Source organism: Scylla paramamosain, chromosome 19, assembly GCF_035594125.1.
Source record: "Scylla paramamosain isolate STU-SP2022 chromosome 19, ASM3559412v1, whole genome shotgun sequence".
NCBI classification, from domain to species: domain Eukaryota; kingdom Metazoa; phylum Arthropoda; class Malacostraca; order Decapoda; family Portunidae; genus Scylla; species Scylla paramamosain.
In genome coordinates, this window is record NC_087169.1 from 21,303,642 (window position 1) to 21,331,141 (window position 27,500).

The 27,500-nt window shown below is 38.6% G+C and overlaps 1 protein-coding gene across 12 annotated transcripts in view; it reads right to left on the bottom strand.

Moving 5' to 3' along the window:
• The window catches only part of LOC135109898 (uncharacterized), a 42,321-nt gene that overhangs the window by 902 nt on the left and 13,919 nt on the right, over positions 1–27,500 (bottom strand). For 3 of the 12 annotated variants that reach the window (XM_064021751.1, XM_064021749.1, XM_064021753.1), the window contains exons 2-5: positions 9,118–9,213; positions 8,359–8,469; positions 8,144–8,233; positions 5,485–7,069 (exon numbers count right to left, since the gene is read on the bottom strand). In XM_064021751.1, the coding sequence (XP_063877821.1) occupies positions 5,822–7,069; positions 8,144–8,233; positions 8,359–8,379 (1,359 nt within the window). In that variant the 5' untranslated portion in view covers positions 8,380–8,469; positions 9,118–9,213 and the 3' untranslated portion in view covers positions 5,485–5,821. Of the gene's footprint in view, positions 1–5,484; positions 7,070–8,143; positions 8,234–8,358; positions 8,470–9,117; positions 9,214–12,526; positions 12,652–12,759; positions 12,873–26,418; positions 26,485–27,500 lie in introns of those variants that run through there. The other 9 variants (XM_064021754.1, XM_064021745.1, XM_064021746.1 and 6 more) reach the window with 7 other exon arrangements.

Consider the following 27,500-nt stretch of genomic DNA (forward strand, 5'->3'; position numbering starts at 1 on the left):
AGACTTAATATTTAGTGTAATTTTATTCAGGTACTCTACAAAAATAACAAAAAATAGTCATTTAAGCATCTTAACAATGATAAAATAATGGGGCGAGTGGCAATAATAATGTTCAGGATATGGCAACAGCCGCGGCATCTGCTTGGCTGAGACTGCCTTCCTCTCTCACTGGTGATGAAGTGCATACATCAGCCAGTTAGATTCAACCATCACGAGGCAGCTGCCATATCGTAAACACTGTTATACCCACACTCGTAATGCCCCAGTCGAAGCGCGGCTGAGAGGAAAAAAATGTGGTTGTGCACTGCCGTCTTCTAGATAATAATACAGATATTTTCCCTCAGTTTTCACAGCTTGGAGTTATTTTATACTGAAATAATAATAATAATAATAATAATAATAATAGCTACCAGTAATAACTTAAGCGTCACGTGTAAAACAATAATACTGGTGATAAAAAAAAAAAAATCACGAAAAAAAAAAATCGAAAAATGTACTGAAAAACTTAGGAAGTGAAACAAAAAAACAACAGCAATATCAATACCAATAACATGAACTAAACTCTCAATGATAGTAATAGTACTAACTGCAGTAACGGTAGTTATGCAGAACAAACACTATTGGCCATTGGAAATTCTTGTAGAACCATGATCAGTTTTTATTTATTTATTTTTTTTCACATTTTCTGATGAAGAGCCTCAGAATTTTCTATCAGGTATGACGAGGAAAGAGGATGGCACAAAACAAAACTTTTCCACTATAAGATTTTATTAAAATAGCCGGACATTTCTGTACTTGGTCATGTAACCGTTATCGCTCATCAGATTTAATACGTCGCTACATCTCGTTTTCTGTGTAAAGATGTCCAGGAGGTGAAAGCAGTACCCACAGGACACTTTAAGATATTATCATTGTTATATAAATTATAATCTAGAATTTTCTACTATTTCTTTTAACTACTATTACCATTTTTTCATTGTCGCCACGAACTTCATATCGATTTTCACATTGATTTAATTTTTCTTTTTCCATCACGCTAAAACGTTATTAAACTCACTTTACATTTTACAACATTACTTAAACCTTCAATTCACTTTAACATTTTTTTAGTACCTGCTAAAAACTTCAACTACTTTTATACTAATGGATTTTTAAAAATTCATATTTTTTTTCTACATTGATTTAACATAATTTTAATTTTCACAATGATTCTAACTCTGAAAATTGCAACTCACTTTCACATCTTTGTAAACTTTTTTCTCTCTCTTCCTCTAACTTGTGAAGGACATACAAAGGCTGACACAGTGATGCTCAGCAAGTTTCCATGATGATCTTATTTTGATGCTTAAGAAAGTTCCTCCTCTCTTTTAATTCTGCAATTTCCAAGTACTTTCATCTTCACACCGCCGACCATTTTTTTTTCTCTGATAAACAAAAATACTAAGAAAACAAACCACCATTAAATCAAAACCGATAATCATAGAAAGCACAAAAATACGGGAAACATTGGACAGCGTAACATTTCTAGTGAAAGCAAAATATTTGTAATCAAAGCGCCATGCACGGCAAAATACACCTTATAACATACCCAAGACTGCTAGAATAAATTGTGAAGGGAAACCAAAAGACATTGGGCAACTTTTACGTCACAATTTGTGATAGTATTGCAGTGCAAGCAAACGTACAATAAACCCCGTATATATATAGTCATGGCCAAAAGTCAAGAAGTATTTACACTCATTACTGCTGTCTTTAATGCTTTCCCTCAATCTGGTAAACTGAAAAGTTTGAGAAGTGATAAGTTCTTAGCAGGACCTTGGACTGAGGGAAAACATTATGACAAAGGAAGCAAACGTGGTGTTAACAACTTGACTTCTGATAATGCTTGTTAAGGATACTATATAAAGTCATCAAGTCTTGTATCTACAGTATTGGATCCATTGCAACTCTTCTGTCTAGTCCAGTCCTTGGTGTCATTTTGTTCCCAGTGTACTCTATGATGTGACAAAATAACATTTCAAAGCCTACCACCTGAGATCTGTCCACGCCTGTCTTGTTCAGTAAGTAGAAATGGTACACAATTTATAAAGCTAATATATTGTAGACTCACTATATATATATATATATATATATATATATATATATATATATATATATATATATATATATATATATATATATATATATATATATATATATATATATATATATATATATATATATATATATATATATTCATTTAATAGAGCTAGAAAAAAATTACTATCAAACAATAATGTTTGAGATTATAACTGGTTGGAGAGTTTACCATTTATGAAAAGAAAACATAATCATGGTTTGCTCATGACTGTTGTGAACTGAAATAATACTGAGAAAAGGAGGTTGTTTATTGACACTGGATGCCCCAACAAACTTGACTTAGCCCCTTGTCATATCAAGATCTCTAGAAACGTCTGCAAGATCAAGGCAAGTGTCCATAGGTACTACATTTTTTTTTTATTGTCATGCCAAACCAACTTCCTGCCTTCCTCAAAGCCTACCACATTCTATATTCCTGTCATGAAAGTGGTGATGTGTAAGTATGCCACCAAGTTTTGCTGTGTTCAGGTTTGAGAAGAATGCTTTTATGAATGCTGGTTATGCCACACCCAGAAAGTACTGCGCAAGGGACACGCTCCGAACTAGAGGCTCATGTGGTAATATTACGTCAGGGATGCATCGTAATGTTCATGTGCCAAACATGATGGGATCTTCATGTAAGTCCCTTATTTGAACTTTCTCACAAAAACTTTCATTGGTTCACACATTTTTCTATGGTTCCAATAGTGTAGAGTTCCCAATATTAAGGATATCTTAATGTACAATTACTACTACTTTTTAACTGCTGTTGGAAAGCTACCATCAAAATCCTCACTTGAGTTTGAGATGGTATGAACAAAAAGCAAACCTCTAACATTGCTGGGACAGGTATGGTCAGATTGAGTAAAATGCCACACTGACTCCCTGCTATGTTTTGCTGCAGCTATGGGACTGAATGCAGTGGTTTCGATTCAGTCTTTTTTTTAGCAAATGGGGCAAATCTTTAAATGGTATCCAACAACATACAAAAATCAGGTTACGGTTAGTAATATTGATCTATATAAACTTACAAATAATAATATTCCGTGAGGGTTCAACACTGAAGCCTCAAAACAATTTAACAACCACACTGAGGCAGATTCTGAAGGAACTGATTAGTCTCTCAACACATTCAGCAATAACTGTTCTCAGCCCAAAAATCTGATACCATAGCACATACAATATCCTCAGTTTGTACATACTCTTCCAGATTTCTAAAAAAAAAAAAAAAAAAAAAAAAAAAAAAAAAAAAATATATATATATATATATATATATATATATATATATATATATATATATATATATATATATATATATATATATATATATATATATATATATATATATATATATCCCCATGATGCAGTTTCCTGTCATGAAATCATCTATTAGTTTAAATAAAACAAAGATATACTTTTAATACAAGGAGAGTTGATAATACACTCATTGTTCTTTTAGAAAATCACTTAAAATCTACTAAAATTCTCTAATGATATTGAAAATAAAAAAGGGAAACTGATGCTGTGGTACTGAAAGTTACTAATATTTACAGTGCATCTCAGCAAATTGTATTTTAGGAAGCAAAAGAAAAACCACAAAACTGTCCTTCATACAAGTGACATGGACAAATAATGAGAGAGGGAGAGAGAGAGAGAGAGAGAGAGAGACTAAATGAACCGACAAATCATGATCAGGATCAAACATACTTAAATCTGTAACATTTATGAAGGAAACTGAACTGTGTCATCACTGCACAGTAACCATCCAGTGTTTCCTTCATGAGCTTGTTACAGCTCCTCAATTATTCAGGCTTAAATTCTTTTCATTCTCTCTCTCTCTCTCTCTCTCTCTCTCTCTCTCTCTCTCTCTCTCTCTCTCTCTCTCTCTCTCTTTTCCAAGCAAGCTTTTTCTCATTTCTATGAAGTAAAAATGGGTTTTCACATTTAAAAAAAATTATATATTCCTTAATAGGAAAACTGAATGTTTTACTAATCACTAGTTATTTTTTAAAAAATTTATTACTTTTCACACCAAAAAAATGTCAGTCACTTACATGCTATTACACATGTGCATTGTGGAATTGCATTGATCAGGCTTACTGTTTTTATCTGTAATCACAATAAGTGTTGAATCAAATGGTGACGGTGAGCCCTAAGTGTGTGTGTGTGTGGGTGTGTGGTGCACTCAGTGCCTGAAGCTGTTACACACCTCTAGTGGTGAGACACACTGTGACAACCACATACTAACATGGACATACTGTCTGCATTTGTGAAGACAAATATATGAAAAACATGTAATTATTAATTTTTTCTAACTTCAGTAAGTGCAAGTAGTCAAACAATGGTATGTATTGTGGCTTTTAACATTTTACATATCCTTTTAAGTGGGAAGACTAAGTGCCAAGGTATTACATACCACTGTGTGCAATTCAGTGATAGTGATTCACAGTAACTTCAAACTTAACATTCTCCATAGTACAAATACCTCAGCAAATTCAAGGACTGACTGCTGAGCTTCTGACCTTTTCAAAAGCTGGCAAATGTGTGAACATCATATAATGACTATGAGTACAGTGTCACAGCCTGCACAGGACAGACACTGTACACAACTTGAGAGGTACATGTCACCAGTATATCACATATAAAAAAAACTGACCAAATATAACATTAAGGGCTACTGTCCTCTTTCACTCAGAGAACAAAATCTGCCACAGCAATTACTTCTTGCCCATCCTGTTCAGTTACATAGCACTGTGATATAAAATTATATCCAAATACAAAAATAAATCTAAATCTGTTATGATCAAGAAAAATGTATGGTTATATATGTATGTATATATATATATATATATATATATATATATATATATATATATATATATATATATATATATATATATATATATATATATATATATATATATATATATATATATACACACACATACACACACACACACACACACACAAACATATATATATATATATATATATATATATATATATATATATATATATGAGAGAGAGAGAGAGAGAGAGAGAGAGACTTACTAGGATAGTGCAGAGTGGAGGCTCAAAGTTTCCACAGCCAAGCTACTTCATACACTGCCCCTCAGCACTTCACACTAGACTCATAAGTGGCTTTCTCTCATGCATTCACAGGCAATCGTTATATAATAATTTCCCAATAGAACCAATGTCTGCTTTCTTTCTGTTCAACTCCTGAATTATCAAGAAGTTTCTCCAGGTTATTTTTATAACCATCAATGTAAATAACTCAAAAATTATCCCCTGTGCCACTTATGCACAAATAATAACTACAACTAACTGCTAAGTATCAGCCAAACATGGAAACAATAAACAATATTTTCAAATTAATAATTTAAGAACTTGCTTTTACCTTTTATTTCAATATCAAAGTATAAGAAAATGTTCAATTCCAATAGTCATATCTTATGAAGTAAAATAAATGGCATCTCATAATGAAAGCAGAATCAAATTTACTTATGAGGTCTTAGCAAGATCTTACCTAGTGGCCATGAGACATCTCCTGAATAACGACTGGAACATTTAGGGTTCCTTGCAAAGGGCTGCATCTCTTCTTTGTACATGTTGGCCACTGTTTCTTGAACAATCACCACCATCACCCACAATCCATGCCATGCCAGTCTGACTGAAAGGCATAATGGTGAGCAGTCAGCACCTAGGCACCTCCATGTTCTGTGTGAATCTTGGCCACACGGCCTACTTCCACGGGGACCAGAGGAACAATCCTTGGTGAAGGAGGTTGAAAAGGGCTGACAGGTGGTGAGGGAGTGTTGGGCTGAGAGTCTGGCAGGGAAGAGGGTGGTGAAGGAATCCTGATTCGCTTCATCTGCAAATTGAATCTCTTTCTAATGCGCTGAGGCTCGTCGTATCGTTGGTGCTGTAGCTCTTCCTGGAATTCCTCATCCCTGCCCCGCTTCATCTGTCGCGAGGCTTGCAGGGCCGGACATGCTGTCATGCCGCAGTTAGTGTTGTTGCAGCGTGCTACATGTAGTTTCAGAAGCACAGAGTAAATGCGCATGACAAAGCAGGGATGGCGTGCATTCACCACATGACGACGCACTCTGCGGAACATGAGGCAAAGCGGATTGCATGAAGAGTTGCTACATGAGGCGCTGTGGGCAAAAATCTTCAGAAGCATGTCAAATTTTCCCTCCAATTTGACTGACTTCACAACTTGGGCAAAGCGCTCAGCAGCATCCTGGCATCCCTTCTGGTCCCTGTCCTCATCCTCAGGCACAGGCTGATGGGCTGCTCCCTCTATAGCTTCATTGGCTTCACAGTACATCTCATTCTCCACTTGTCTTGGGGCTTCCGCCACACCCACGCTACTCGTGTTTGGTGGAGGCGGGTTCTCATCCCTGATTTGTGCCTCTGCAGGCGAAGGTGAATCCTCACTTGGTATCTCCTCTTCAGCCTTGTTCTCTGAGAAAGTTGATGTAGCATCCTTCAAGCTGGGTGAGGAACCACTCCTCAACTGCAGCTTTCTGTAATGAATTTTCTGGCTGCCACGAGACCCACGACGACACTTGTCTGCCTCTGGACACTCTTGGTGAATGAGGCGGGCAAGCACAAATGTGTTGAGTGGTTCTTGACCTTTCTTGTGGCAGTCATTAATGTAGGCCTTCTCTATGTCTTCCAAGGACACCACACTGATACTGGTAGCAACAGGAAGTAAACAGTCCGTAATCCATTGTTTAGCATGGAACATCCTCTGCTTACTCTTTTTGACTCTTGAAAGGATTCCATTCAACTTCTTGCACTGGATACTGTCATCTGAGTGCCATGTCAATGAGCACATGGGTACCCCCACTGGAGAAACCTCTGCCTCATCTTCATTGTCCTCTGTCTTCCCGACGCCGACTGAGACCAGGTGTGATAACTGTGACTCATGCTCACTTTCCTCCTGAAACACAAAGGTCTGTTAAAAAAAATGCTGCAACACTTTCTCACAACCCTCAGAGGGATGCAACACCTAGTCAACACATACTAATGGTGTCTGTCCCTCGTGAATTTTTGTCCCAAGAAAGCCGAGTTAAAAAAAAAAGAATAAAGCCATCACAGGTAATAAGTAAGTAAGTAAGTAAGTAAGTAAGTAAATAAATAAATAAATAAATAAATAAATAAATAAATAAATAAATAAATAAATTAATTAATTAATTAATTAATTACCTAATTAACTAATTAATTAATTAATAAATAAATAAATAAATAAATAAATAAATAAATATAAATTCTAGTCATTCAAAATCAAAATGTACTACAGAAAGGCTTGTACATATGGCATGCTAACATCTCCTAGGCTGTGACTTTCTTGCTCAGGAACTAAATATTTCTGTGAGCAGTTCATTCTGTTATTTCCCTGTAATATAGTTGTCATAATAAAGTAGCATTACAGTTTTGTAGTTAAGATGGAAAGAATCGTGTGCTTCTAATCCTTACCACAAATTCCTCACTCTCATCATTAGCACCACCAACAATAAGCCTGATCAATGCAATTCCACAATGTACATGTGTAATAGCATGCCAGTGACTGACGTTTTTTGGTGTAAAAAAATAAAAAAAATAAAAATAAATAAAAATAGTGATTAGTAAAACATTCAGTTTTCCTATTAAAGAATAATATAAATTTTAAAAAATGTGAAAACTCATTTTTACTTCATAGAAATGAAAAAAGTTTGTTCAGAAAATAAATAAATAAATAAATAAATAAATAAATAAATAAATATATATATAGAGAGAGAGAGAGAGAGAGAGAGAGAGAGAGAGAGAGAGAGAGAGAGAGAGAGAGAGAGAGAGAGAGAGAGAGAGAGAGAGAGAGAGAGAGAGAGAGAGAGAGAGAGAGAGAGAGAGAGAGAGAGAGAGAGAGAGAGAGAGAGAGAGAGAGAGAGAGAGAGAGAGAGATGCTTTATAACCAACATGTAGTGCATTGAACCACCACCACCACCACCACCACAACTTACACTATCACCCAGCTCACCTTTATAACGAGGGCATCAATCTCTTGGTCGCCGTCACTCTGCTCTCTCTCATCTGCATCGGCTTTCCTTTTCATCAGCCCCCACATGTTCTGTTAAGCATACACACAAAAAACCTTTACAATCTTGCACAGCAGCATATTTCACACAAGTGTTACACCCTAAAGTTCCTGGCATGATATTTTACTTTTATCAAGGTATATCTCTGCATATTTACCTTGCTTAACAAAGTAAGCATAGTGGCTAGTGCATTTAGCTATCAAAATGGGCCCCTCACTTCGTGTCCAGGCCTGACAAGCCACTGCATAACCTATCGCGAGTTTCTCATCTGTGGAACGGTCAATACAATGAGTGCCTTGAAGAACCTGGTGAAGGCAAACTATGAGTCTAAACATTGAGCTCAGCAATATGTTATGGGGCATGTGCTAACTAGAGGCTCAATGACCAAGAAGACTCTGCCACACAAAGGTGCTGTAAGCCTCACACAAGTCTGCCACTTCATTCACCAGGATTCACATAAGCAGAACACCTAAACAGCTACGGCTAGATCCATGCTCACAATTGTGATTCAGTAACATCCATATCCATATTTCATCAACAAACACCCCCATCCTTACCATACTCAAAGAGGATGAGATGAATACCATATACAAAAGAGAACTGGATAATGTAACAAATATCCTGAAAACAAGCACATCTGCAGAAGAGGTAAGGCTGACACCTGCATATCTCCTAATACCAGCTTCCCAGGATCAGTACAAATGCCTTACACCACTAAGGACATTCATCGCTACCTCACTCATCACTGCCACACCTCCTTCACCATAATTATTCATCAACACTTGCAAGGACAAACATCCCAACCTCACTCATCACTGTCACATACCCTCCTATCTTACAGGGATGACTAACTTTCCATCTACCTCTCCTAAAAGTTCTGTGCCATCCCTACCAGGATCTCAACACACCTACACACCTGTCCTGCATAGTCCTGGTACGGCTGCACCGCGGCAGGAGAGCTGTCTCTCCGATTCTTGACGGCTTCATCAGCCAATTTCTCCAGGGGTAGCACCTTAGGAAGGAACAAGGCCATTAGGTGGTTGTGATAAGTACAGTAGTAGTTATAAGCCTCAATTTCTTGCTAGGGAAAAAGCAATCATCCAAGGTGTACATGCTCTTATGTCACCATTTTGAAAGTTCTCTAATCAGGACTATTTATTTTCAGAGGTCCAGGGATGATTACTCAAGTTCACATGGGTGGTTTTCCTACCAAATGAGCAAAATCCTTGTTAAGCAGTCTTTAAAATCACAAAAACACCTTCCACAACCCACCAACTGTTCAAGGAAATAAGACAAAGTGCCAGAACTCTTGAGAACATAGCTCTAAACTTTCTCAGTGTTTCTTAAACAACAAGCACAATGAAGTTATGCAGGAAACTCTCATATGATATTTTCTGGGGAAAGTAATGTTCTATAGGATGAAATAGTATAGATACACTGACAGAAGGGAAGAAGAGAAAGTAGGCTGAGAAATGATAAATCTGAATGTTGATGAAGGAACAGGCCTTACATCTGCACTGAATGAAGAACAGGCCAGCAAAGGGTGTACGTGTGTGTGTGTGTGTGATTCACCTATGGTCGTTTGCTGGTCACCCAGCCACCCGTTCCCCTACGGAAAGAGCTCAGAGCTCAGAGTAACCGATCTTTGGGTAGGACTGAGACCACCGACACACCACACACAGGGACAGCGAGGTCACAACCTCTTTGGTTACATCGTGTACCTACTTGCTGCTAGATGAACAGGGGATACACATTAAGAGGCTCGCCCATTTGCCTCACTGCACCTGGGATTTGAACCCGGACCTTACCACTACACTACGTGGTGTGTGTGTGTGTGTGTGTGTGTGTGTGTGTGTGTGTGTGTGTGTGTGTGTGTGTGTGTGTGTGTGTGTGTGTGTGTGTGTGTGTGTGTGTGTGTGTGTGTGTGTGTGTGTGTGTGTGTGTGTGTGTGTGTGTGTGTGTGTGTTGCCAGTCATAATAAATGAGTCTTATCACCACCACCCCACCACCACTTCCCTCCTCCTCCACCCCCTTTCTAAATAAGGTATTATGACCCTTTCTTCCCCATTCCCCTTCCTTCACCTCCACCTCCCCATTTTTCCTCCTCCACCTCTACACTGCATATTTTTCCTTCCTCTCCTTATTTTGTCTCCATTTACAAACCTTTTTTTCCTTCCCTGCCTTCCACCCTTCCTCTGTCTTCTTATCTTTATCATGATAACAACCCTTTTTCTTTCTCTCCTTCATTCCTTTCTTTGTCTTTCTTCTGGGTGTATCATAAAAACCTGCATCAATTTTTCCTTCTTTCATCCCCTCTTCTATTTTCCTCTTCCATGAAATTCATCTTCCTACTTTTCTTTTCTTCCTTCTTGCCCCATCTCCTTCAACTAAGCTAAACATTTCATATCCTTCCTTCATTTATGCATACTCTCTTTCTCCTTCCCTCTTCCTTCTTTCCTTACCTCCTTCAACTCTCCCGTAAGTAAATACTTTCTAATCCCCACTTTTTTCCTTATCCTTTCTTTCTTCACCTCCTTCAAATAATATAATCAAACAGGTTCTTCTTCCCCTCCCTCTCTCAACAACCATCCAATCAAGTTTTGTTCCCTTCATCCCCATCCCTGCCAGTATGTCCTCTTTGAGTCATCAGTTTTCCTTGATACATTACTACAATACTGTTGCCTCATGTCACTGGGAGAGGTTAAAGGAGATAATGCAGGAAAAATATACTGTAGGAAAAATACCAAGAGGATTGTGTTTTTATTTCTATCTAACCTCCTTGACTACTAGGACAAGACCTAATCTTCCTACTTTGCCACCAGAGTAGGACCTAACCTACTTATTCTCACCTCTATTCTGTCCACCTCCCTAATGCAAGAATAGACCCGTATTTATAATCTTTCATCTCTTGCTGGTAAACTCTGGAATGTCCCACTTACTTCTGTATTTCCTTATTCATATGACTTTTTTTTTTTTCAAGAGAGAGGTCTCAGTTTTGGTTAATCCTTCTGCCTCTTCTTTAGGGTCTAGCATTGTAGTGGGCCTTTTATAATGTCCTAACCTGACCTACTTCACCACTACCATAAAATCAAATCTAGCTACATCCTTCACCAGTACATCATCTAACTTGCAGATCCAGAACTCTCTACAACACCTACTTGACAACCAGCAGAGCACAAAAGAGGTGTGGCTGCCATATTCGTATTCTGTACCTCGCCTCATGACCAGATCCATTGAAAGAAAATGATGTCATACTTATATTCTTCCGCCGCCCTCGCAGCGAAGAGAGAGAGAGAGAGAGAGAGAGAGAGAGAGAGAGAGAGAGAGAGAGAGAGAGAGAGAGAGAGAGAGAGAGAGAGAGAGAGAGAGAGAGAGAGAGAGAGAGAGAGAGAGAGAGAGAGAGATTGTATGAATATAATAGACAGATGTAAAATGAATAATTAAATAAATACAAAGTCAGGAAGACATCAATCATTATAAAATAGAAATACAAAAACTATCATAAAATAATGGCTGTAAAGGAATTGATAAAATGAATGAAGAAACCCCAAACAAGGACACCAGCTCACATGATGTGACATTAACAAACAAAAACATTTCCACGGCCACACTGCACCCCAATGACTAACTTAAGTCATGGCAATACCACCACCACAATCGGCTTTAATGATATGCAGGATGGAAACTCACACTCTCTCTCTCTCTCTCTCTCTCTCTCTCTCTCTCTCTCTCTCTCTCTCTCTCTATCTATCTATCTATCTCAGAGCCCTTGAAACGGAATGCGGATGGCGAAATAAATAAATAAATAAATAAATAAACAAATAAATAAATAGAATAAATAAATAAATAAAAAGTACCACTTTATGTTCGAGTCTTACGTCTCACACTGGCTTCCTTCACATAAAACACGTGCTCCAGTTTTCACCTAGGGATTCACGTCACTAGCTCCACCTGGTGATCACTGGGCATCACCTAGCACGTTCTTCATCCCCCTTCTTTCTGACAGGAGGAGCGCGTGGTCGAGGCTTTTCAAGGACGTAGCATCGTGCGTGATGTTGGTCACTACACTCCCCGGCAATCTCACCACTCCTGTCATCAAGAGCCTCACTAGATCATTACAAGTCCTGGTGGTGAGTACTTCCACTGCTATAAATGGAGTTTCAAGTTTACAAGGGTGTTCGCGTGATTCTATTAGTTTAACGAAGACTGCACCCGATGCTCGGATGTGACAAAATCTGTACATCTACGTAAATCTAAATACGGAGATCTTGGGGTGTTATTGAAGGAGCACAAGGAATCCGAGGGAAAACACAGGCAACACATGCCTTCGTCTTGAGGCGGTCCATGGCAGCAATGCACTCTTGTCAGTCCCCGGCAAGTGGCGCCAAGTGTATGGTGATCTTTAAGCCGACACAATCCAGTGCGGTCACTTTGGGTTCTAAAACACTTTGCTCTCTCACCACGACTATTTTTAGAGGCCAAAGAAGTGAGTAACCGGACACTCAAGTGTTTTTTTTTCCTGATCTCCAGTTCATGTAACTAGAACAGCAAAAAATACCCATAAAAACTATAATTCCATATGAAGCCTCTTGAAATTAGAGGAGGTGCGGCGCAGAACAGTCTCTCTCCGCACGATAGAATAAGGTTGTCTGCAGCGGTGCACCCACTGATTTTCACAGGGGAACTTGCACCAACCCGTAGTGACTAAGGCGTGGAGCGTAGGTGCAGCGCCTGCGCGCGGCGATGACACCATCACTAGGCAATCGCGTAGTTCCGGGACACGTGGTGATCAAAGGTTGTGTAACTAATGCAAGTCATCGAATAATGCTACAGGGATGGGTATAAAAAAAAAAAAAAAAAAAAAAAAAAAAAAAAAAATCTCTCTCTCTCTCTGGTAGTTCAGAATACTGGTTAAATGTCACTAAAAAAAAAAAAAAAAAAAAAAGTTTCACTAATCTGTACCCGAGCCTGTTGAAAGTGACGTTAAAACGCGGAAACGTTTCAGGATGTGAACAACAGTCTCTATTTCACCGTATGGAGGCCAAAGGCGAGAACTTGGTCAAGGGGACGATTGTGTGTCTTCCTCACTTGCAGACCCAATTCTCGCCGCCACTCACAGGAGGACACGCGCAGGGAACGAGGGCAAGGAAAGAACGATCTCCTGTGACAAGTGGTAAAGATCTGTATTCTGAAACTCTTCGCTCTCTCACCACGGGTTTTCGAAGGCCACAGAGATAATTAGCCGGGTTCTAAAGGTGGTTTCTCCTTCTCATAATTAAGAAATCTTGTTAATCTGTCACTCGAACCGTAAAAAGACCTTTAAAAACCCGTGTAGGTTCAAATGGAGCCTTTTGAAAACAACGGAGATACAGCCAGTAGTGTTTCAGAATATGGTCTTGGTTGCTGTCGAGCTCATAAACCACAAGAGGTGAGTCAAAGGTAAAATGAATATAAATAGACTTATCAACGAACGCACACACACACACACACACACACACACACACACACACACACACACACACACACACACACACACACACACACAGGATGGAGACGGGAAGACTCTCTCCGTGACTTCACTCACGTGCAGCGGGCAGCGGGAAAAAGCGAGAGGGAGTAACGGGAGATGTGGGATAAGGAAAAATCTTAAATGCGCAGGCAGGAAGGGAGAGGTGAATTTTAAAACGTAAGATGTAAATTACGATATTTTATTTATTTATTTATATATATTTTTTTTATGTTGGAGGGACACTGAAGGAGGAGGAGGAGGAGGAGGATTAATGCACCACTCATCTACTTCTTACAAACTGCAGACGTATCGCTGGCTTGTTATAAAGACCCCTTATGGTCCCGCATAAGGAGACCAGCTTGCAATACTAATTATGGTTATCACCCACACACACGTCTGAGGCACCTTTCAGCTCCACCCTCGCACTGAGAAACTGGCTATATATGTACACACACACACACACACACACACACACACACACACACACACACACACACACACACACACACACACACGCACACTAAAGTAAGAACTCTGTGAAAAAAGGGTTATACTATGACATTTATAAGTTTAAGTTCATGTTGTCTTTCATAAGTTCATCACGAGTGCATGCTTTCTGTTCTTGAATGATTAGAGGCGTGCAGCCCAGCTACGCAAACATTTTGTGAGGGATTATCGACGGGACGTGGTTTCATATTCTTAAACATTTTTGTTCTCATCAGGACGATTTTCAAAAGCCACACAGACTACCATTCAAGTTCTCATTTGGTTTTTCCCTGCTGGTGATGGAAATTCCTAATCAAAGCATCACAGGAATCATGACGATACACTTGAGAAATGTTAAGAACTGTCAAGATGAAATTCCACTTAAAAATATGGAGCAATGGAAGGCACACAAGTGGTGGGTTGCGTGTGTGGGCTGTATTCAGTGCCTTCACTCACAACGGCAGAGTTATGCAACATTTCCTGAGCAATACATTTGTACAGTTCAAAGAGCAGGCCGGCAACGCACACACGTACGCTCTCGCTCCCCCCGGGAAAATAAATCATAAAGAAGAATGAACAAAGAAAACAATGCTAATCTGAACAAAATAATCCCCCTCCCCCCACATACACAAACCCTACATTTCCATCCTGCTTCGTGACTTATTCCTACATTCAAACCATCTTTCACCTCTGAAGCCTCGTACAGTTGCGGTCAGAAGGCTCACTCACGCACGCACACACTTTCACTGCGTTCGTCCCTTTCCTTCCCCTCAATCTCAATGTGACTAACGAACAGATGGGTAAATACAAAGACCCCAGTAGTATCAGCAACATCCAGCTCGATCAAAGAAGAACTGAAGCAGTGAAGCAACTCCAAGACACGTCTCGTGATAATGTTGAACTTGAAGTATGAACTGGGATCTTTATTTTTTTGTTGCCCATGGCCAGAACCCTTCGAGAGAGAGAGAGAGAGAGAGAGAGAGAGAGAGAGAGAGAGAGAGAGAGAGAGAGAGAGAGAGAGAGAGAGAGAGAGAGAGAACCAGTTTTCTTAATGTTTTACATGTAGGGGTCTCAAGTACCGAGCAACCTGGCAACACTGAGACAGGTGGCTCGCAGTATCCATCCTCATCCCCGTTTTCTAGAGTCTGTTTCTTCCCACCCACCTTCTGTGAATCCAAGATCTTCTAGTCCTTTGTATGAAGCAGTTCAGGCGGACGCAAGGTGATATTGCGACAGAGGCTGTGAAGTGTGTGTGTGTGTGTGTGTGTGTGTGTGTGTGTGTGTGTTTGATAATAAAACTCGCATCGTATTTTAACTGTTTGAATACACCATGAAAGTAACACTAATATTTATTTTAAGCGTGTTTCCTTTACATCCGCACATCACATTGTCTGCTTACGTGGGAGTTTACAATTTTCCTGTTCACTGGATTTTGTTAACGTACTGTTTATTTAGTTTTCAAGTCACTTTAGTCAATGCCACGCGTGTTTTCTCATTCTGCTGTCCTGGCACAACCTGACATGGTTCAACGCGTTCTCCTGTACATAAAACATGTCTGATTCAACGCTTTCCTTTCTTTTCCCACTGTAGTGGTTTTCATTCTCTGCTGACGCACGGTACAGCACGTATCCACACCACCATGTTTTGCTTTCACCATAACATCATCAAAAACGAGTCACGTATTCCCGCTCAGAAGGAAGTGCAATTTCATTCTCAAGTTTCTCTCTCAGCCTCTTCCGCTGGCGGTCTTATAAACACTTGTATCCAGAAACGTTTTGCTCTCATCACAATTTTCAAAGGCCACAAAAATGATAAGCTGGATTCTCAAGAGCGTTAGCAATGTAGACATATTGTTAATATGTCACTAAAACCGTGAAAACACCTTTAAAAACCCTTGTCACTTCAACTAGAACCTTTAGAAAGTTATGGAGGTGAAAACCAGCGATTCAGAATATGGTCCAGAGATGTAACATTCAGGGAGGACAATAAACCCCACCGCTCTCTCTCTCTCTCTCTCTCTCTCTCTCTCTCTCTCTCTCTCTCTCTCTCTCTCTCTCTGCAAAGTAAGCATGTGTAACGGTCCATCACTAAAAAAAATCACGGGGGGAGAGAGAGAGAGAGAGAGAGAGAGAGAGAGAGAGAGAGAGAGAGAGAGAGAGAGAGAGAGAGAGAGAGAGAGAGAGAGAGAGAGAGAGAGAGAGAGAGAGAGAGAGCGTTACAATTTACGAGTTACACGTACAAAAGTGGATGTGAAAGAAAAAAGTTAAGAATTTAAAGATTACGCCGGGTTTGTCTATGCTAGATAATGTTATAACTTCTTGGGTAAATCATTCTCACCAGACGTACAAACTTAGCCTAACCAAAGATATTCTTAGCCAGCCTTACCTTACCTAATCAAATATATCTTAACTAGCCTTACCTAACCCTTTTTTTTTTCAAGGGCAAGAAAAATTAACGAGTAAACAATAGCTCAATATAAATACCAGTCCGATAAGAGGATTGTCAAAAAAGAATATCCAAAACAAGCAAACTAAGCAAAATCGTACACATCTTAGCTACTCTTACCCAACCTGATCTTACCTAAAATGACTTACCCTTACATCTTAACTACTCTTACCTAACCTGATCTTACCTAAAATGACTTACCCTTACATCTTAACTACTCTTACCTAACCTGATCTTACCTAAAATGACTTACCCTTACATCTTAACTACTCTTACCTAACCTGATCTTACCTAAAATGACTTAACCGTATCTCCCCTCATCAAACCTGCACATTACCCCACTTCACCTACGCTTATCAAACCATCAGTAATTTCACTTAACTTCACCTCACCAAATACTAGACGCAACACCAGTGGAGCCAGATCTTTCTACATACAAACACACCAACCAAACCTAAGGGGACAGCTCCGTTCCTTTGTTCTAGGAGTTTAAATGCCTCCCTCTCTCTCTCTCTCTCTCTCTCTCTCTCTCTCTCTCTCTCTCTCTCTCTCTCTCTCTCTCTCTCTCTCTCTCTCTTACCGTCACCACATATGCATTTCCCGTTCCCTGCCCATTTCCAACTTCTCTCTCTCTCTTTTATATTTTTATTTTACTTTATCAGATTAGACAGTGAAGATAATCACACACACACACACACACACACACACACACACACACACACACACACACACACACACACACACACACACACACACACATAATAATAATAATAATAATAATAATAATAATAATAATAATAATAATAATAATAATAATAAGAAGAAGAAGAAGAAGAAGAAGAAGAAGAAGAAGAAGAAGAAGAAGAAGAAGAAGAAGAAGAAGAAGAAGAAGAAGAAGAAGAAGAAGAAGAAGAAGAAGAAGAAGAAGAAGAAGAAGAAGAAGAAGAAGCAGTTTGGATCTTTAACAGCTCCAAGGCTGAACAACATGTATAGGCAAGGAGAAACACACGAGAACTGACGTGTTTACGTATGCCAACCACAACAAACAGTCGATGACGAATGCTGTGGCGCAAGAAAATACCAATGAATTCTACCGAGTTACGTATTCTGGCATAATAATATCTAGTTGCGCCATACTATAATATTTGCACCACTTCTGCGCTGCACTTCCACCACTACGTTCAAAAGGCTCTAATTGAAGTGCCACTGTTTTTTTTTTATGGCTCGTGACAGATCAACAATATTTCCACATTATTTATAGGAAAAACACTCATGGAAACCCGGCTAATCATCTTTGTGACCTTTGTGAATATTCGTGGTGAGAGAACAAAGCAGTTCAGAATACGGGTCCTGAACTTGGTGCCGACTGATAGACTGAATCCTTACCGCCCAGTACGTGTTGCCTAATGTGGTGAATGTTGCCAGTATATTGGGAAAGTGTTATTACACAAGCAAATGCTTCTCTTACATAAAAAAAAAAAAAAAAAAAAAAGTCTTCTTATTTTTGTTTATAGTTTTTTCATTATTACTCCATTCATAGTAGTCTACACTCGACTTCAAGCTGTGGAGGTGTAGGGATGACGTGATGTGGTGAAATTACTTGTCATTATCATTATTAATGCCATCATCGTCATTATAACTACCATTCTTATCATCGTGCTGTTGTATTTGTAACATGCTAGTCCATTCATGAACAATTACTCATTACACCATCTTACGATACTGAGGAAGAGAAAAAATAACAAAACTTACATATCATTTCCTATTCCTCGCCTCCTCGCTTCTCCTAACAAAACTGGAAGTGTTCTTGATCCACACGGTGACTGGCATAACATTCTACCAAGGTCCGGTAGACTGGGAAAATCAAGCTTTTACTTTCCAAACACTCCTTGTTGACAACACAGCGCTGCGAACAACTTGAAACAGCTTTCTCACTCTATACTCAGAATTGCTGCACTATGCTGGTTCAAGAAGGTCGATTTGATTCTTTAATGAGTTTCTGCGTCGTCTTTGGCATTCAATAATTAGACTAGCACTCTGATTACATGGCTCGAATATGCGATGATGTTCAGCATTTAATTTGATTTTTTCATCATTAGAAGTATTTTTAGGCTAATTCCAATTCTATACGGTTTGAATAACAACATTCAGAATGGTTTGAATGTGAAATCTAATCATCATATATTTTTTTTTCATTCGTTCAGCATTTAGTTCGCTTATTCCTATGTTTGTGTCACTCTGGTCAGTACTTTCAGGCTAACATTTCAATTACACGCGATTTGAACAACTTAACAATTCAGAAAATGGTTGGAGTATAAGGTTTAAAATTTATTCAAGTTTTTTTTTTCAACCGTTTAGCGTTGAGAGATTAGTAAAAGATACACACATACTTATCAAGTACAATGGGTAAACACATGAGGAATTTGAAGTTGTTGCAGTTTTTCCTATCTCTTCTCATATGACGCAACACTAGAGCCACCACATGACATCGCTCTTGGAACACCTGACGCAATCACGCACGTGACACGAGGAAATGCAAGATGGAAAACACACACACACACACACACACACACACACACACACACACACACACACACACACACACACACACACACACACACACACACACGGATGGATAACTAAATATCTGTGTGCGCTATGTAAATAAATAAACAGGTTATATGAAATTATTAAAATGCAAAGACATTTAGACCTTAGTTCTTTCTTCCTCTTTTAGTCTTGTCATCTCCATATTGAAAAGTACAAAGGGAGATAATTTTTTTTTTTCATACTGCATCAAAGAAAGACAAGAAGGAAAATTATAAGGGCGAAAATAAGGGAAGTTTTTCATAATACAACAGAAAAAAAAGAAAAAGAAAAAGCACGAGGAAAAAAAGAATAAGTTTTTTTTTTCGTAATGCATCAAGAAAAAAATAAATAAATAAGAAAGAATATAATCCAAGACAGAGACACTTCATTTATCCGACGATGAATAAAAATGATAATGAAGACACTGCTGAAGATGGCGGCTGAGGAACAATGAAGACAATGTGGATGCCGGTGGTGATGAAAACGGCACAATTTTTCCTTCTTAGCACATGTTTAAATATTTGCAGTGTTGTGCGCGAGGTCAAAATGGAAAGCTTCGTATGCAGTGGGCGCGCCAAATAGAAAAATAAACTCTCTCTCTCTCTCTCTCTCTCTCTCTCTCTCTCTCTCTCTCTCTCTCTCTCTCTCTCTCTCTCTCTCTCTCTCTCTCTCTTCAATTATACTCCTGTTTATCTTTACTGGTCCACACCTCAACTATAATTCAAGACGGCTGCGTTCAATACAGTTTTCAATCATATCTACAAGAAGTTCTTTCAGGTGTTCCTTAAATTATTATATAGTTACTGTAATTTGACCTCACAGATGCATGTATAAGTAATTCGTTCAATTTTCACTTAGATTCAGGATGATCGAATCCCTTTTATTTTCAACCTTATTTAACAGATTCTTCCTCAATTATTATTATATCTACTGAACTCTTGAGCTGCAGTAGTTTTTTAAAATGTCCCTCAACTTTTCACATTTACTCAACAGGATCACGGTATCAATATTTTCCAGCTTCATTTGCGTGTCATTCTGCACCCCCTTCTTAAAATGTCCCTCCACTTTTCACATTTACTCAACAGGATCACGGTATCAATATTTTCCAGCTTCATTTGCGTGTCATTCTGCACCCCCTTCCCTACAGAGAATGGTCGACGAGTCACACACAAGTGGCGCCTCCGGTCAGCCCCAACCGTCAGTCAATTACCAGGCTTCCCGTGCAGACCAGGGCTAGTATTCTGAAACACTTCTGCGCCACACCTCCACTACTTTCAAAAGGTTCCATCTAGTTAGGTGACACGGGCTTTCAAGGGTGATTTTACCTCTAGTGACAGTTTAACTAGATATCTACATTAATAACAGGAATATTCTTGAGAAAGCAGCTAATAATTTGTGGCCTTTGAAAATAGTCGTGATGAGAGAGTAGAGGGCTTCAGAATACGGGTCAAGGGAAGGGTAATCTTAATAAACTTAAATGCGTGACCCGAGCCTCGCCATGACTACAGACAGACGCTCAAAGTTTACATCAAAACACCCCAGAATCTATACAGACCAACTTGGAATTCCTCCTACAACCATTTTCTTTTCTTTTCTTTTTCATTTATGTTTTGAGGAACTGGGAGGAGACAGCGGCATATGACTGAAGAAGAAGAAGAAGAAGAAGAAGAAGAAGAAGAAGAAGAAGAAGAAGAAGAAGAAGAAGAAGAAGAAGAAGAAGAAGAAGAAGAAGAAGAAGAAGAGAGAGAGAGAGAGAGAGAGAGAGAGAGAGAGAGAGAGAGAGAGAGAGAGAGAGAGAGAGAGAGAGAGAGAGAGAGAGAGAGAGAGAGAGAGAGAGAGACTAAGAAAAAAAATGGAGAAGTTTAAGAGGAAGAGAATGGTAACGATACAGAAAGAGAAAGAAAAGGAGCGGCGCAGAAACAGAAGAGCAACAACAGGAGAGTGGTGCTGTCGAGGTGCAGAGAGGAGCAGGGGAGGAGGTGGAGGAGGAATGGGATGCTGTGGAGGAGTGGAGCGCCCCTATCGCAGTCTCAACAGGACAGCGGAGTCTTTTGAATCCACACCACGATTACTTAGGTGAGAGAGAGAGAGAGAGAGAGAGAGAGAGAGAGAGAGAGAGAGAGAGAGAGAGAGAGAGAGAGAGAGAGAGAGAGAGAGAGAGAGAGAGAGAGAGAGAGAGAGAGAGAGAATGCTAGAACTAAACTGATCCTCCTGCGCTCAGCATGTTGCAGGAAGTGAGAGCGTGGGGCCTTGACAACACGTCTTCACAAGGCACTCCCTTCAAAGGCTGGTGAATCATTTTTTTTTTAGCCATGTTTTAAACCTTCTCCAATTTGTTTTACTATCTGTTCTTTCGTTTGGAAGTTGAAGTATAGTTAGCACATGCCACTGATACTGCTATTACTACTGTGCTTTTGTTAGTCATCCCGAAGAAAAAACAAATTTTCTAACACTTCCCAACACCGTCAGCCTAAGATACTAAGCAAATAAATAAATAAATAAACCTCGTGACTGATAATGCAGTATTTTTAAGGTATCCATGCACACAACATAAATAAGCAAGTAAATGCAAATAAATCTCTTAAACTTTTTTTTATAATACAGAATGTGTTAAACTAAAACACTCATCTGCATCGATAAATATATACAACTTACTTAATGGATGTCTTTTTTTTCTATTCATGATGCAGAATGTGTTAAACTAAGGTACTCGTGCAAAATAAAAAAATAAATAAATAAAATAAATAAATAAATAAATAAATAATTAAATAAATCTTTGTTACACTAAGCTATTCATATAAAAGAAAAAAATAATAATAATGGGTGTCTTTTTACATTGACGATGCATAACACTTCCTAAACTATCACCAGAATCATAAAAAAAATAAAAATAAATAAATAAATAAACAATAAAAAATAATGCCCACTACAGTCTACTGGAACTGAGTAGAGAGGCAAGAGACGCCGAAACGTTTTGGCAATGCATCCCTCCTACTTATCACTGCCCCTCCATGCCTCGCCTGCAAAACGCGTCTGAGTCCTGATCACACTACCAGCTGGCCGCGTCCGTATGTTAGGAAGAACAGCAAAAGCCAGGAAGAGGGAATGTATTAAGAATCTTATTTAGCAACCCACATGACTTTCCCCGTCAGTAGGAAAGTCGTGTGATGTTACTGAAGCTTCACTTCCTTTCCCGGCGATGTCCGAAAGCGGTGGTGCGCTTCTCCGCAAACTGCTCAAGACTCAACCGGCAGACGTTAACCCCAGACAAGCACGCCAGACATCGCTCATTTTTCATTACTCCTGCACATTAACTAAGCGTAGTGACTCATGTGGCTGGTGATGTATGCTCTCATTACTGTTACTGTGGCGTCCAAATTGCATCCATCGTTATATGTTACGTGAGGCTTTTGGCATACGTCTTTCAATGTGTGTGTGTGTGTGTGTGTGTGTGTGTGTGTGTGTGTGTGTGTGTGTGTGTGTGTGTGTGTGTGTGTGTGTGTGTGTGTGTGTGTGTGTGTGTGTGTGTGTGTGTGTGTGTGTGTGCTTTCCCATTTGTTTTTCGAGTTCTTATTTGGCCATGAGCAGATAATAAACTTCACACTATGTTTAATGTTTGACTCAGGTCTGATGAGAGAGAGAGAGAGAGAGAGAGAGAGAGAGAGAGAGAGAGAGAGAGAGAGAGAGAGAGAGAGAGAGAGAGAGAGAGAGAGTGATTCACTGGACAATCTTGCAGCCTATCACACTGAAGCCAAGAGGGTTGCAACATTCTGTATTATTCAGAGTTCTAAGATCTTAACGTGCTGACGAATAGTGAGACGCATCATTCCTGTCCACTGTTGGCTCACCACAACATGCATGAAACATCACCGAAGCCTGCCTTGCCTCTTCGCGTCATACGGCGCTGCCCGGCCTGGCGCGGGACCAAGAAAATTGCAGAGACTTGAACGCCCACACCATTGAACTGTCCATGCCCCAAAGAGTCTCGCTGTGTAGATAATTATAATATTGTGAAACACTTCTGTCCGCACCTCCACTATTCAAGAGACTCTAGTTGAAGTTACACAGGTTTTATAATGTTCTAGTGACATTAACAAGATTTCTACATTATTAACAGGAAAAACACTACTGAGAACTTAGTTGATTATTTAAGTAGTAAGCTAACAAAGCGTTTCTGAATACGCATCAGTTACTTGAATTAGCTTCATGAGTAAGAAGAACAACAAGGGGGACAGCACCAGACCGTCTCCATGTCAACTCCCGCAACGAACTAATTTTAAACAGCACGGTTGCTACGTACTTATTATTTTCTTGTCTGTATACCTTATTCTGTGCATTACTCTGCTGTTATAATCTACCTGCCATGTGCTCGTGTGTTCTTTCCATGTTTTATAACTTTTTTTTTCTCTTCTTTATCATCCGTCGTCTGTCTTATTAACTAGCTCTCCTGATGCCCTCTTCTATTTGCAATTTACCTTTAGTTTCATCACATTACTTTTTTTTTTTTTCCTAATGTTCATTTATCCTTTCTTCGTAACCGCCACGTGTTCACTCTTGCCTTCACCACTTGCACATGTTGTGTCTCCCCTTGCCCATGACGTATTACATTGTTGTTTCCGCATCATGTTATCTCTCTCTCTCTCTCTCTCTCTCTCTCTCTCTCTCTCTCTCTCTCTCTCTCTGCTCATAATCTACAATTTCACTTATACTTCCATTAGGCTATCACATAATTTTCCCCCCTGCCTCTGTTCCTCGTTTATCTCATTACGTCCTTCAGCACTGCACCCAGCGGGGTCGAGACGTAGCAGCTTATCTGCATCGTGTGGGTTCAAGAGAAGACGACATCGAAAGGGAATATCGAACAAGTCTTAAGAACAAGTGTTTCATTGGATGATTCACAAGGTGCAAGTTCGACTGCCTTTGTAATTTTTTTTTTCCTGTAGTTTTGATACCTTACGCTTTGTTAAGGAATGGATTTATTCAATACGAACCCGCTGACTACCTGGTTATAACTATTTTAGAAGTAAATGAATTTTATTTAGATGCTTGAAAATGTATCTATTATCTATATTCATAAACGTTTCGGCGTATCTCGAGCACTTTTAGCCTTTTCACTGTTATTTGACATGCTTTTTTAATCACAAACCACTGAGTCATTTATAATCATATTGACTAAACATTCTCTTTTCTGTCTTGTTGATGCTATGTAAGATTTTTATATTAGTGTTGAAAATTGTTGAGTATCACATACCATAGTGAAACGATTATTGGAGATTTTTTAATGTGCTTTCACGATCCTAATGACTGATTCACGAAGATTCTACTAAATCAACAGGAAAAACATCTACGACAACGGGGCCAATGGTTTCTGTGACCTATCGAAAGTAGTCCTCGCGAGAATGTGAGATTGATTTAAAAAGTGAAGGCACCCCGGTTGGTTCTGTGGCACCAGTGACAGCGTGAGAGAAGAAAGTGTTTGAGAATGTGGGTCTAAATAGTAATCATGTGGAAGAAACTGCACAATAACAACAACATATTACTGTTGAATGAGTTAATGGAGAGAGGCTGTCTGATATACACAGGCAAGAGCAACATACGGAAACGTAACTATGATGATTAGTTGTAAGAAGAAATCTAGAATAACATTAGTTAAAGTAAGATGTAATTTCGGCAAACTTTCTTTCATACAGTTCATACAGTCCATCCTTACTTACTTCAGTCTCGATTTCGTCATTCTTAGCTTTACGGCAAAATTTAGAATGAACTTTGTAAAAATATTCTGCGAGGCTCCCATGAAACTAGCTAGCAAAACGAGGGTCGACTGTATATTACATGAATCTCCGCTGTGTCACTATTATCGTGGGTAGAACTCAAAGTTATTTCCTGTATAAGGGACGGACACACTTAATGGATGATAGGAATGTCTGGCGCGCAACGTTCTTCCGCTACAGAGGAGCTGGTCTTGTACGCTCGGCATACTATCCACACCCTCTCGGCTCTCGCTACGTTAAAGAGTTGTGAAAAAAAAAAACAAGTAGGCGCATTAAATATAAAACGACTTGTGAATAGAGTTGTGGGTACGTTAAATATGAAGAGCTGTGAGGTACAAGGGAACCATAAATAGGATTATCAGAAAGGCGATAAAATATAATGAAAATATATATGGAAGTTGTGAAGTATAAGGGAACTGTAGATGGGATTGTTAAAAAGGGTGATACAGTTTAATTAAAATTACCCATAGAAGTTGGGGAGTTTAAGGGAACTGTAGACAGGATTGTTAAAAAGGGAGATAGTTTAATTAAAATTACCCATAGAAGTTGGGGAGATTAAGGGAACTAGCAGATGGGATTGTTAAAAAGGGAGATACACTTTAATTAAAATTATCCATGGAAGTTGGGGAGTTTAAGGTAACTGTAGATGGGATTGTTGAAAAGGAGAGATACAATACAGTGAAAAATATCTGTGAAAGTTGTGAAATTTAATAAGGTGTGGATAGGACTATCAAAAAGGAGATGCAATTTAATGGGAAATATCTATGTAGTGAGTTGTTAATTAAATCTTACAATATAAAAAGTAGGTGGAAGATATATATATATATATATATATATATATATATATATATATATATATATATATATATATATATATATATATATATATATATATTTTTTTTTTTTTTTTTTTCCCCTGCCAAGATTATCCTTTGTCAACATTTACAGTAATATAATGAAAGTCTACAAGGTCACACTGGAAACAAAAGAGCAATGAGGAGGTAAACCTTATAATTTCTAGACTATGAATCTATTTGGGACTGTAGTATAGTGTCAATATTCTTATTATGGGGAAAAAAAAGTTGCCTAGCAGTGAAAGGGATAAAAATAAAGAAACCAAATCCAAAAGTGAAGAGTGGATAGTACTGTACAATGGATGAAAACAGTATTGACATAATAACGGAGACACACTAAGGGCATAAGAAAATTTGACATCTTACGAGGCTGCGTCAATCGTCCCGTAAGTGCTGGGCAAGAAAAAAATATGGGGGATAAATGGCAACTTGTTTTGTTAATACAGCATTAAACTTCAGAATCAAAGGTAACTAAACTAAAATTGCAGAAAATATGTAAATAAATAAAATAAACAACTTGCTTTCCTTAAAACAAAATAGTTCAATTAAGGGCACAGTATTACCAATGGAAAGCTTAACATCAGCCGGCTCACACCCTTCTTAGTAGTGCTCATAGCTGACGGAAGAGCAAGAGCACGATTAAGCATAAGACAACAAATAGCCACAATAAGGCATCCTTCCCGGAGTTTGCAAATGAAGTAGCTGAGAGAGTGAAAGTGGACAAAGAAAAGGCAGTGAACAGCATGGGAATGAGAGCATTTTGTTGAAAGGGGGAGGTGGAATGTGTGTAATTACTAACCCTTTACTCCTGGACAGTTTTTTCAATCATATTACTTTTTAGGATAATTATTTTTTGTGGTCTGAATGCTTCTGTTGTCTAAAAAAAATCTAATTAACCTCCTATGACAATTACTTATAGTATTGAATGAAGAAAAGGGTGAACATTGCAATAACAGATGTGAAATACAACACTGAAGCAACTAAGTGCATAACAGGAAAAGACTGTCAAAGGTGCAGCACTGCAGAGAGCAATCTGAGCCTACCAAAAAATATGGCCTTCATTTCACTCAAGGAAATGTGTGTGTGTGTGTGTGTGTGTGTGTGTGTGTGTGTGTGTGTGTGTGTGTGTGTGTGTGTGTGTGTGTGTGTGTGTGTGTGTGTGTGTTTAACCTTTCACTCCATTTACGGATGAAGAAGTGCCTTCATATAAGCCACCACTAGTCAGAAAGAAATTAAAATGCTTTGTTTATAAGGATAAAAAAAATAAATAAATAAATCACAAGATCAATAAGGCTGACTAGTGATCATGAAAATAACCAATACAGAATGAAAATTAAACCCCTGTAAAACAGATAGTATGAGCTGCAGTAATGAAAGGCAAATATACAAAAGATAAAACAGATATGTAACTAGACACTTGAATAGGGTTAACCAATTCAATAAAGTTGACTGGTGGTTATTTTGAACTAATCAATATGTAATAATAATAATAATAATAATAATAATAATAATAATAATAATAATAATAAAAAAGTAAAACTGATAAGGCAGTGAAATAAAGATTGGCCAATATAGTCACTTAATCCCTTGAATAAAGCTAATGATATGTTAAGGTTGACTGGTGAAATTAAAAGATATCTAGTAT